This window comes from Cicer arietinum, chromosome 5 (genome assembly GCF_000331145.2).
Source record: "Cicer arietinum cultivar CDC Frontier isolate Library 1 chromosome 5, Cicar.CDCFrontier_v2.0, whole genome shotgun sequence".
Taxonomy (NCBI): Eukaryota; Viridiplantae; Streptophyta; class Magnoliopsida; order Fabales; family Fabaceae; genus Cicer; species Cicer arietinum.
In genome coordinates this window covers 43,379,275-43,392,028 of record NC_021164.2, presented here as the reverse complement: position 1 = coordinate 43,392,028, position 12,754 = coordinate 43,379,275, and the positions used below count along the sequence as shown (strand labels likewise).

General features: G+C 33.8%; 1 protein-coding gene across 1 annotated transcript; it reads right to left on the bottom strand.

Annotated features, from left to right (window-relative positions):
• Positions 1-7,284: 7,284 nt before the first annotated feature.
• On the bottom strand, positions 7,285-12,425 carry LOC101495504 (cyclin-dependent kinase C-1). Its single transcript, XM_004489921.4, has 12 exons — positions 12,194-12,425; positions 11,008-11,089; positions 10,767-10,857; positions 10,633-10,662; positions 10,426-10,535; positions 10,276-10,348; positions 10,052-10,172; positions 9,807-9,924; positions 9,146-9,285; positions 8,656-8,713; positions 8,154-8,224; positions 7,285-8,003 (listed from the first exon to the last, which is right to left on the bottom strand). Exons 1-12 carry the CDS (start codon positions 12,301-12,303, stop codon positions 7,448-7,450), a joined length of 1,560 nt encoding a protein of 519 aa, XP_004489978.1. The 5' UTR covers positions 12,304-12,425; the 3' UTR covers positions 7,285-7,447.
• Positions 12,426-12,754: the final 329 nt, after the last annotated feature.

Below are 12,754 nucleotides of genomic sequence, written 5' to 3'. Positions count from 1 at the left end.
ATTCAACTTGGATTATTGATTCGGGTGCCTCATATCATGTTACTCTTAGGCGTGATTTCTTCTCATCTTACAGTGCTGGTGATTTTGGCATGGTAAAAATGGGAGATGAAGGAGTATGTAAAATTATCGGTATGGGAGATGTTTGGGTTGAAACTGGGATTGGTTGCAAGCTTCAATTGAAGAATGTTAGACATGTACCTAATATTTGTCTCAATTTGATTTCGGTGAAAGCCTTCGATATTGAGGGTTATCACACTTACTTTGGTGGTGGTGGTATATGCAAAATCACCAAAGAGTCCCTAATGGTTGCAAAGGAGCAAAGTTCCACTTATCTCTATAGGATGCCTATGAAGTTATGCAGGGAAGAAATGAATGCAATTGAAGATGCATCTTCTGATTTATGGCATATGCGCCTCGGTCACTTGAGTGAGAAATGACTCAACATACTTGCGAAGAAAAACTTTCTTCATGTGAAAGATACATCTCTAAAAACTTGCACTCATTGTTTTGCTGGAAAACAACATAGAGTTTCTTTTCATAATATTGGTCCTCATAGGAGGCAAAATATTCTTGATTTAGTTCATACTGATGTTTGTATGATGGATAGTAAATCTCTTGGTGGTGCATCATATTTTGTTACTTTTATTGACGACCACTCTACAAAAGTGTGGGCATTTTCTTTGAAATCTAAAGACCAGGTATTTGGAGTCTTCAAGAATTTTCATGCAAGTGTTGAAAGAGAAAAGGGAGGGAAATTGAAATGTGTTCAATCAGATAATGGTGGCGAATACAGAGGTCCATTTGAAGAGTATTGTAGAGAACATGGAATCAGGTTTGAGAAAACAGTTCCAAAGAGACCTCAGCATAATGGTGTTGCATAGATAATGAATCGTACGATTAATGACAGAATCAGATGTATGCTCTCTCATGCAAAATTATCAAAATCCTTTTGGGGTGAAGCAATGAAAACTGCAGTTGATTTGATCAATCTTTCTCCTTCTATTCCACTTGATGGTGATGTTCCAAATAGAGTGTGGACAGGGAAAGATATCTTTTACCGTCATTTGAGAGTTTTTGGTTGCAGATGTTTTGTTCACGTTCCAAGAGATGAGAGGTCCAAGCTTGATAGTAAATCCAAACAGTGTATATTTGTCGGTTATGGTGATGAAGGATTTGGTTATAGATTGTGGGATCCAGTTGACAAGAAATTTATCCGAAGCCGAGATGTGATATTTCTTGAAGACCAGACTATTGAAGATTTTGATAAAGCTGAAAAACAAAAACCAAATTCCAGAAGTTACATTGATGTTGCGCCTAAGCCCACTGCAGAAACCTTTGTTGATAGGGGAGATATACATGTAGATGATGAGAATGTAATTGATGATCATATACCTCACCCTGATGAGCAGGTTCCAGTTGAGCCACCAGTCGAGTTTGAGTTGAGAAGATCTACTAGAGAACGTCAACCTTCTCAAAGATATCCTTCACATGAGTATGTGATGATCACTGTTAGTGGAGAGCCAAAATACTATCAAGAAGCTATTACAAATGTTGATAAAGAAAAGTGGTTAAAGGTCATGCAAGAATAGATGAATTCCTTGCATGAGAATCACACATTTGATTTAGTAAAGTTGCCTAATGGTAGAAAAGCACTCAAGAACAAATGGGGATACAAGATAAAGGCAGAAGAGAATAGTTCTCAACCAAGATACAAAGCAAGATTCGTTGTGAAAGGTTTTAACTAGAGAAAAGGTATTGACTTTGATGAAATTTTTTCACCTGTGGTGAAGATGTCCTCTATCCGAGTTGTGCTTGGGTTAGCAGCTAGTTTGAACATAGAAGTTGAACAACTTGATGTGAAAACTGCATTCCGTCACGGTGATTTGGAGGAAGAGGTCTATATGGAGCAACCAGAGGGTTTCGAAGTCAAATGTAAAGAGCAGCTTGTGTGCAAATTGAAGAAAAGCTTGTATGGTCTCAAACAAGCACCTTGACAATGGTACAAGAAATTTGATTCTTTCATGGAGAAACATGAGTATGGGAAAACTACTTCTGACCATTGTGTGTTTATCAAGAAATTCTCTGATGGTGATTATATTATTCTCTTATTATATGTGGATGACATGTTGATTGTTGGTCATGACACTAAGAAGATTCAATTTTTAAATAAAAATTTGAACAAGTCTTTTACAATAAAAGACTTAGGTTCTGCAAAGCAAATTCTGGGTATGAGGATTACTCGTGACAGGAAGAATAATAAATTGTGGTTGTCTCAACATAATTATATTGAGAAGGTGTTAGAGAGGTTTGACATGAGCAATGGCAAACCTGTTAGTACTCCACTTGCTACTCATTTTAAATTGAATTTTGATAAATGTCCTACAAGTGAGAAAGACAAAGAAGATATGAAGAAGGTTCCTTATGCATCCGCAGTTGGTAGTTTGATGTATGCTATGGTATGCACAAGGCCAGATATTGCTCATGCAGTTAGAGTTGTTAGTCGATTTCTCTCTAATCCTGGTAAAGATTATTGGCAAGTAGTGAAGTGGATTCTCAGATACCTCAGAGGCACTTCCAAAGTGTGTTTATGCTATGGAGGTAATGAACCTGTGTTGGATGGCTACACAGATGCAGATATGGCAGATGATCTTGATTCTAGAAAATCTACTTCTGGTTATATGATGACCTTTGCAGGGGGAGTTGTGTCTTGGCAATCAAGACTACAAAAGTGTGTTGCTTTGTCCACTACTGAAGCTGAGTACATTGCAGCAACTGAAGCTTCCAAAGAACTCTTGTAGATGAAGAAATTCCTACATGAGTTAGGGCTTAAGCAAGACAAGTTTGTGTTATTCTGTGACAGTCAGAGTGCGATCCATCTTAGCAAGAATCCGACTTTTCATGCAAAGTCGAAGCATATTGAAGTGTGGTATCATTGGATACGAGATGCACTGGAAATGAAGTCATTTTTAATTGAGAAGATTCATACTGATGAGAATGGTTCAGATATGATGACGAAGACCTTACCTCTGTCGAAGATGATATGTTGTAGAAAGAAAGCTGGCATGGTTGAGCAATACCTTCCTACTTGAGTCGTAAGGGGGAGATTTATTGGGTGGGTTCACTCCCCAAGTGGAACCCACCAATTTTATTAATATTATTATTAGTATTAATATTGTTATTATTGAAATAAAAAGAAAAGAAAAAAAGGGAGAATATATGATATTATTGGGCTAGGCCCATGTGTAGGAAATAAAAGGGATTTAGAAATCCCTAAGAATTATGAATGAGAACGGTGCCGAAAAAGCAAAGGAAAAGCAAGCACGGCAAAACAGAGAAGAGAAAAGGGTTTGGTTCTGGTAGTGGTAACAGGTGTGTAGCAAACTTGTTTCGTTTGATCTACAAATTTAGTATGTTATTTCTACCACTGAGTTTGTTATTTTAATATACATTATGAGTAGTTTTACCTCTAAGAGTTTCTTTGGCATACCCACTTAAGTGGAAGGTTGTTATTGTTGATTGATGTTCCCTATTGTTATTAGGAAGACTTTGGTTAGGGATGAGAATAGGTTAGGCCGTCCGTCAGGGGCCAATGGCCTGGCTTGGTCTGGCATATTTAATAAAAAGATTAGGCTCATGCTATTTTTAAAGCATATTCATTTAAATAGGTCAGATTCATACTTATAAAAAAACCTATTAGGTCTGACAGGTCGGCCTATATATATTTTATTATTTATTAATTTTATTTTTTATTATCATATTAATAATATTATTTTCTATTTTAAATTCTATCAATTAGGCTATCACTCAGTAGTTCCATATTCGGTAGTCATTCCATATTCGATAGCGATTCCATATTTGGTAGTCGTTCCATATTTGGTAGTCGTTCAATTAGTCAATCACTCAGTAGTCGTTCCATATTTATTTGAAAGGTTATAATGGGTGCGTTTGTTTTAGAAAAAAAAATATATTCTTTAAAACTAAATTATTTTTTATGGTTTAAAAGATGTTTGTTTCAGATTTTTTTTTAAATTAATTTTTTAGAAAATTTATTTTTTGTTTAATATATATAGATATGTACATTGATATTGGTATGTGGAGAGTATCATGTGGTATAAGTAGAGCTTTTAAATGTTTTAATGTGAATAAGGCTTTTAAATTGTCTTTCAGGTCATGTCAGATTTTTAAAAAAGTCAAGTCAAGCCGAAAAAAAAAACCTATGATAGGTCGTAGGCCAGACTTAGGTCTAAAAAATTAATCGTAGATCAGACTTAGGTCTTTCAAAGCCTAGTCTGACATATTCTCACCCCTAACTCTGATGTACTCATTAATTATTATAGTGGAAGTTTTTACTGGACTATGTCTCGTGGTTGTTATTTTCTCAATTTGAGGGAAGTTTTCCACGTTAGAAATTGTATTTGTCTCATATTTAATTTTCTGCCAATTATTTTTGCTTTGTGAAATTGTATTTTATGTTTGGCTATTTATCTGCACAAGTGGAGGAAAAAATATTATGTAGTATTAAAATAGTTATCGCTGATTATTTCTAGTTTTTCCCAACACTATTTATCATCTACAAATAGAAACAATAAATCAACAATATATAATAAAACTATATTACAAGTGTTAATAAAAAAATATGAGAAAAATTCCATTAAGAAAAAGGAATATAAGAAAAAACAAGTACACAACGTACAATATATGAATTTTAGTACGAGGACGTGTACTTATTATTGTTGCCTTTGTCTTTGAGCTATGCAAGAAAACACAAGCACACAATCTTTCTTGGCTTTATGTTTTACCTTTCCATTCTTAAAATATTCTTCAGTAATATGTACCAAATGGATAAGGGTATTTGTGTCTTTAAATTGTTTAACAAACACACTTTTTATATTTTTATTGTACACTTAATTATCCTTTCTTTCCAAATAAAATTAGTTAATCAATAGACATTTATTATTCACTAGTTAGCATTATCCTTTAAGAGCAATAAATGTTTGGAGGTTCCGAAAAAGTTATCATTAATTTTAGCAATGAAAAAACGTGTTGGTTAAAAAATATTGAGACAAAATTACCCTTATCCAACTACACATGCACGTCTCTTTGCTTTTCTTTGGTTCCAAACGCACAAGCTTGATGTCGCTACAATGACAAATAGTTAGAAGAAATTTTAGGACAATTTTATGAAGAAGAATACTAAAAATGTGATGAGGTAATTATCTTCCAAAACACAAAGAGTTTGCAACTAAATATAGCTATTTAACTGTCCCAAAAGACTACATTTTTCTACTATTAGCATCTTTATAATACCACAACACAAACACATTACCATTTTCATGATGAATTGAATATATATTATTTAAAAATTGATGAATCTTTTAACAAATGCATTAATACTCTCTAATATTTCGAAGGTTGTGAATCCACCAAATAAATAGTCTTGAAGATAAGCAAGTGTTCAATAATTTTAGATTTCATACAATTCTTTCACATGTTTATTTGACAAGTTATATTTATCATACAATTCTTTCACATGTTTATTTGACAACAAGTTATGTTTATCAACAACTTTTGGCCATTGATACTTGAATTCTTCCCGTGTCTCCAATTTATACAACTCATAAACATCGTAACATCATTTTGGATATTTGTCCCGAAGTGTAGCATTAAACCAACAACTAAATATGAACGTGATGTACTATGTGTATAAATATATTTTGTTTATGGCATGTTTTTTGAGATTGCCTCTTTCATCCATAGATCTTGGTTAGTAAATAAATTATTCGGTGGCTTCTTCATCAAAGAGATAAAAGTCTAGAAATTATAGAACCATTAAGATTTAGTTTATTAATTAAAAATGAGAAGCTTATATATACGTAAAAATAATCACATTATATAAATAAATAAAATAATGTAAACATAAAAATTACTCTCTTTGTTCATGAACTTTCACCCTTTTAGACTTAGACATACGTTAAAAAATAATAAATTTATATTGATTTAGTTTTTTTTTTTTTACTTTTCATTTATCAAGTAAAAACAAAATTCATTTAATGGATGGTTTTTAATTTTTAAGGGCATAAAAAGAAAAACATTATTAATTACCTCTTTGATCTTTTAAAAGAATCAAAGTTTCAACACAAAAGGAAAAAAACTTAAAGGACAAAAGATTGTGGATGGAAGGAGTACCTTCATTACCCAACAAAATACATATATTGTTTCATTTAGTAAGAGTGCACATCCAAAAAATACCCACAAAAATCCCAAACGGTGTCTCAAATGAATGGACCTTGTATGTAACATCAAACACAACAACCTCACAATATTTTTGGTATCAATCAAAACAAGCAGGGACCAAAAAATATGCTCTAAGGTTCTTTCTTCATCAAGTGTATAAGCATATTGAAATTTTGAGCAACTCTTCTTTACATCCTCACAATACTTAAGATCTTTAACATCACTTCTTTCAACTTTTTTCTTGATTTGCAAAAAAAGAATGTGAACGCCTTTTTCAATAAATGGAAGGTAATCAAGTTGCACACTGTTCTCTAATACTACGACACCTAATAATTTGCACATGACCATGAAAAGAAACGATACTTGTCTCTTTACAAGTTCCATCTTTATCACCTTAGGGTACTGGTTGAATTAACCTAATCTATATACTGACATACATAGAAAAAACAATTAATTTAACAAACATGCAGATATCCTAACAAATTATTTTCATAAAACCTCAGCTTTATACTAGCAACTAGTTTGATACACAGTTTCTAGGTTCCAACTTCTGAAAAATATTTCTTCTAATTGTAAAAAATCACTTACCTACGAGTTATACACAGAATTCATCTATATATGAACACTGTTAAGAATCACACAAAAAAGAAACTATACATGAAAGACTCTATTTGTGCATGTGTGTTGTAGTGGATTTCCTCAAGCAATTCAGACACAAAACCCCTCTTTTCAAAGAACTAGGTAAGTTGATATTTTCGATCTTCCAATTACAATTGAAACAGCTAGTTACAGTGTATTGTAGTCTGCATGTGAAGAAAACAAAATTCAGTACAGTTGTGTATTCCCAGAAACAATATTAACTAGAACAGCAGCTTGTAACATTTCTCGATGAAGCAGATTGCTTTTTCATTCAATCAAGCTGAAGTTCTAAGGCATAAAATACTAAAATAAACAACTACAATAACATAATGTAGTTTTCTTTTCGTAGTCTCTTAACTTCATGGACCAAATATATTTGGAGCTTCAAAAAGGCTTCTAAGGCAGACGAAGTGATAATCATACTATTATTATATAAACAATTTAAAATCCATAGGGAACATATATTTTATTCAAATCCTCTCAATATTCATCATCTCAGATCCTTCTATCGCTCCTTAACCATCTCACAAAGCATAACCAAATCACAACAATATTGTCATGATCAGAAAATGTTCTACTGCTGCCAACCATACTGTTGGTTGCGATTCCCACCCATCATGTTTGACCCACGACCAGCAGTCGATCCACCACCATACGGGCCACCTTGAGGATAATTTGGAGCTCCAACTCCATAGCCACTGCCGCCTCCACCACGAGGACCACCACTGGGTCCAGCAGGCATACCACTAGACCCATAAGGTGCCCCCCGACCTTGAGAAGGATATGGTCCACTGCCATAACCAGCGCCCCCTCCTTGACCTCCACGATTTGGATGATTGTATCCACCGCTAGGGTTCCCACCAGGAGGATATCGTCCTGGCCCACCAGAGGGACCTCGAGGCTTCCCATAATGATGGCTGGGTCCTGCAGCAACGGCTGGTTGTGAGCCATGAATAGGGTGGGTCGGACCTTGCCGCATTTGGGCATGTTGTCCACCCTGAATTGGGGGAAGACGAGTATGCTGCTGTGGATGCTGCATCTTAAGACGCTTGGCATTTTCTTCATTTTGCCGTTGCTGCTGACGCTTTTTCTTCGTCTGAAACTCATGCGATGACTCATACTTGGGTAAACTAAGTAAAACATGAGAGTATTAACGAGTTGAAAAACAGCAAATGTTGATTAAAATTGAAGGAAATAATGATTGCTTATCTCACGAAGATCACATAAAGTAAAATTTCTATTTTCAAAATGGAAAACTCAAGTGCATGGGAGGTCGATACCTCTTGGGATCACATGGTAATGGATCAGTCCAAAAGTACTCTGCATCAAGTGCTTCTTTGGCGGTAATTCTCTATTTAAAAAATCAAAATGGCAAACAAATATTAGGGTGCAGATCAAGAAGTTAATTTTTCATCATAAACGCATGCTGAATAATAACATTGTCGGATTACACTTAAAAACAACACAACCCAATTCACTTTTGTGTCAAAAACATTAATGCTATCAACTTTTAATCAGATTTTGACCACATTTCAAAAGTCTCTCAACCAAAACTAGATGTATGCCATTTTGTAATAAGCTCAAAGAGCAAGTTGCCTTCATAGATGCATGAAATTACTAAAGAACAATGGTTAGACAGACTGCCAAAACACATGATCAAATTAAAAGAGGTTGAGTAATGAAAGATAAATTGGAATAGCATGTATCCAAACCGCGTAAAATAACAATTACACATTTATTTTAGCAATTAATAGACAGGACCCACAAGTGATGAAGTGATACCTGACTAGGATCAAGTGAGAGCATCTTATCCAACAACTCCAATGCATGGCGATCAAAACTAGAATTCAAGTCAAGGACAAAAGCTATTCAAATCAATCGGTTAAAAAATAGAAGAATTGAATTGGATGTGGTTAACCTATTAGTAATGTTGCCAAAAATAAAAATGTGGGATTATTTTTTAAAATGGAAGGTAGAGATTTCAAGAGAAGTAAAGATATGATCACATAAACCGAAGTCTAAAAACACATGGTTTAAATGCATGGAATATGCAACAAAAATAAATTATACCAGCAAGAGCAGGATTTGAAATTTAAAAATCTAAAGATAAAATTTTGATGTGTCAATTGAATATCAAAACTAGAATTGGAGACAAGAACAAAAGCAATTCAGATTCATCAGTTAAAAACTAAAAGATAATGAAAGAGAATACAACATTTTATTACTTTTCTGTATAAAAATGCATAAATGAATAATGATGCTCAATACTTACTGTCTGAAAACCTCCTTCAGGCGCCTTTTCATTGGTCTTGTAGGTTTAAACTGATTGTACCAAGGAGTCTTAGTAACTCCGGACCAGATCGTCTCATCTGGTGCTCCACAAAGCTCAAAAATCTTATTTAATTGCTCTGGCTACAATGGTTACAAAGAAAACATGCATTACCCTCAAGCTGTATTAAAAAGACAATTACCATATGCACACTTTGTAAGCCTTGCATTGTAAAAGCAAATACATAATAGATGTGAGAACATAAATAACTAAATTTTAAAAAAAATAGAGTAGGTTAGATCTAGCAATCATGCCAGACATTGTTATTAACAACCCATCTAGACCAGTGAAAAATATACAAACCACTTCCAGAGTATGATTGATACATATAATGGAAACACATACATCATTGATTTACCTAATAAAATTGACATTTTCAGACGTAAACCATTATTCAAACTGGCACCATAACTATAAACTATAAAGCCACTAAGATGAAGACAGAAAGGCTGAGCAAGTGATATTAATAATGCAATAATGCATAGTTGAAGTGAGTACTGAACATATACAGGATAACACCAAACCTAGCTAATTAAGTTTTTCATAACAATCACTATACACTTTACCCCCAACTCTGCTCAAGGTTATATAGAATATCACTAACCTCGTCTTTTCCAGGAAAGATGGGCTTCCCATGAAGAAGCTCAGCGAAAATGCACCCAACAGACCACATGTCTACAGCTGGCCCATACCTTGTTGTCCCCAGTAATAACTCAGGAGGTCTAAATATATGACGAAATATATCAGTGTGAGCCTAGGCCATTTCATAACACCACCCTCCAAAATGAAGTTAGGCAGGCCAAAGTTGAAACCCAACACTAGTAACACAATAAAATGAAAATCAATTACCTGTACCATAATGTGATGACTCGATTTGTAAGATTTGCATTGTGCTCATTCGAAAATGACCGGGCCAAACCAAAATCTGCCAGCTTCAAATTACCTTCATTATCTATCAGAAGATTTGAGCCTGCAGAGAAATTAAATACATCACAGATGAGTAACAGGTTGGTAAGATCAACAGTTAAAATCTTGAACATGATAATATTATGGATGAAATTCACAAAGAGAACCTTTGATATCACGGTGAAGTACTTGATTGACGTGACAGTAGTGAAGTCCTGTCAAAAGCTGCCTCATGTAACACTATGAAAGAAAAAAGAACTCAGGCATCAAGAAAATAATAATTATTAGTATATGAATCTACACTTCAATTGTCATACCTTAATCTGGGGGACAGTAAATCTCATGCCAGGTCGGTCCGCAAGACCTGTTAAATCATGGTCCATGTATTCAAAGACCATATATATGCCCCCTTTGTATTTGTTGCCATCTGCACTATCCCAAAAGAAAAATGAAAAAAAAAATGAGGCGGGAAATTACAGAAGTAAAGTAGCAATTGACTTATATCATGAAAATGAATAACTTGCCTGGCCTCCCTTGGTCATCTTTCTCAGGACCTGTATAAGAAACCAAAAATAGTAAGTGATTAAAAAGGAATCTTGTTCAAGCCTACATTATTTTTATTAGAAAAAACAAACATTTAGATCATCGAAAAATGTACCTGGAGAAGTCACAATTTCCTTCAACTTGATTACATTTTCATGGTGTAGTTTCTTTAGAATTTTGATTTCACGTATAGCAGTTATAGGAAACTGCAATGACATGATTTAAAGTGCAATTCAGAGGAGAAACTCATTACAGAATTAATAACAGATTACTACACAAATAATAACATTTACTGAAATACTACGTACTCAAAACACACTAAATGAGACATTCAACAAGGGTGATCAAAGATATACCCCTTCTCTCTCATTGTCCATTCGTATTTTCTTCAAAGCAACAATTTCACCAGTTTTGATCTCTCGGGCCATGTAAACCTGACTGCAAGCATAAACATGTTAAAGCATGAAATTTCAGGAAATAGCAGCAATGACAATGAGGATAAACAGTTAATGGAAGATAAAGTAGCAGAGTAGTTTAGTTCCTACCCAAAGTAAAAATTTAAAGCATTTCATAGATGTCACAGAAGCAGGAACAAATATCACAAAAAGGCATGAATAAGATGGTTAAAATTTTCTAGCATTTTAAAAACCTCCCCCCACCTCTTGCATCACTACAAAACCCCCCACACTTCCTCAACACATCTCCCTTCTCTTCCTAGAATGAACTTTCAAAATACATGAGCAAAGGGCTGAACAATCTTGCCAATTCTCCCCTGCCTACACCTTTCCCACATTCCCCTCTTAATAACAACCACCTTATTGGAAATCTCTCTCCCCACCTCTTGCATAATTACTTATTCCTACAGCTCAACAATCTCCCTTTTCTTCCTAGAATAAACTTTAAAAATACGTGGCCCCTTTATTCACCTTGATGATCAACTAATTTGTGTAAAAAATTAAATAGAATAGTTTATAAGAGAGAAAATCAGCTAAGGGGTGAAGAGAACACCACACAAGAGTTATTTTAATCAGCTAAAGAAAACCTGTAAAAAAAATTAATTAAATAACTTAAGCAAACGTGATTCTAATTCAACCCCATAACACCTAACTTCTGCCTCACCTAATGTTTGATAAAATCTTCAAAACCTTTGTATGAAAACCCAGCCAAAGGAGGGTTTGCCCAATTTTCTTTTAATATTGTGTCTCTGATATTTTTATTGACCAGCATAGGACACTACACTCCCCCTATAGTAGTTTCTACTTTACACTACGATATTCTCATCCCTAATCAAGGATTCAACTTCATGTTTTAATTAGGCTTAACCTAGTCGAGATTTATTTGTAATTAAGCATGTGATAACCAAAAGAATAAAAAAATAAAACAAGAACTAAATAACGGAATTAAATCATGATAAACCAAAGCACAACTACACAAACAAAGAAAAAAATAAACACAAATAAAAGAATTGAAACAAATATTAATAATAATAATAAGGTATATGAATCAAGAAGTGGTTGTTTATAGAGAAAAAGAAAAACCGACCCATAAGTGCCTTCACCAATTTGCTCCAATTTCTCAAAGCAATCAACACTACGAGATCCCCATGAAGGAGATTCAACGACGTTAAGTTGCCCTGGGGCTGCCATTGCCATTACTATCAAACCCTAAATCGTAGTTTTCGTCGCGAAAGTGTTGTAAAACAGGAGTGGAAATCAAAGCGGTGATGGTGTTTTTTTTCGTGGTTTAAATATTAAATAGTTTTCAATCTTCTATTTTTTATTTCTTTTATACTAAAATCAATCTTCTCAGAAAAAAAAAATATATATTATACAAACACAATCGTGATTGATTTCAGAAGAAAAAAAAATTATGCAAACAAAATTAGGATTAATTGAAATTTATTGCGAATATTCTTTCTTTTTTTTAAAAACTCGGGGTGGTCTATTTCTGTTGATTTTAGTGTTTTGTAACATTAAACTTCTTACCCGTTAAATTACCTTTAAAGCATCTTTTTCTGATATCTTGATTTTGTCATTTAATAGTAGCCTTTAGTTAATAACTCATTTGGAAACTTACATCATATATATATATATATATATATAT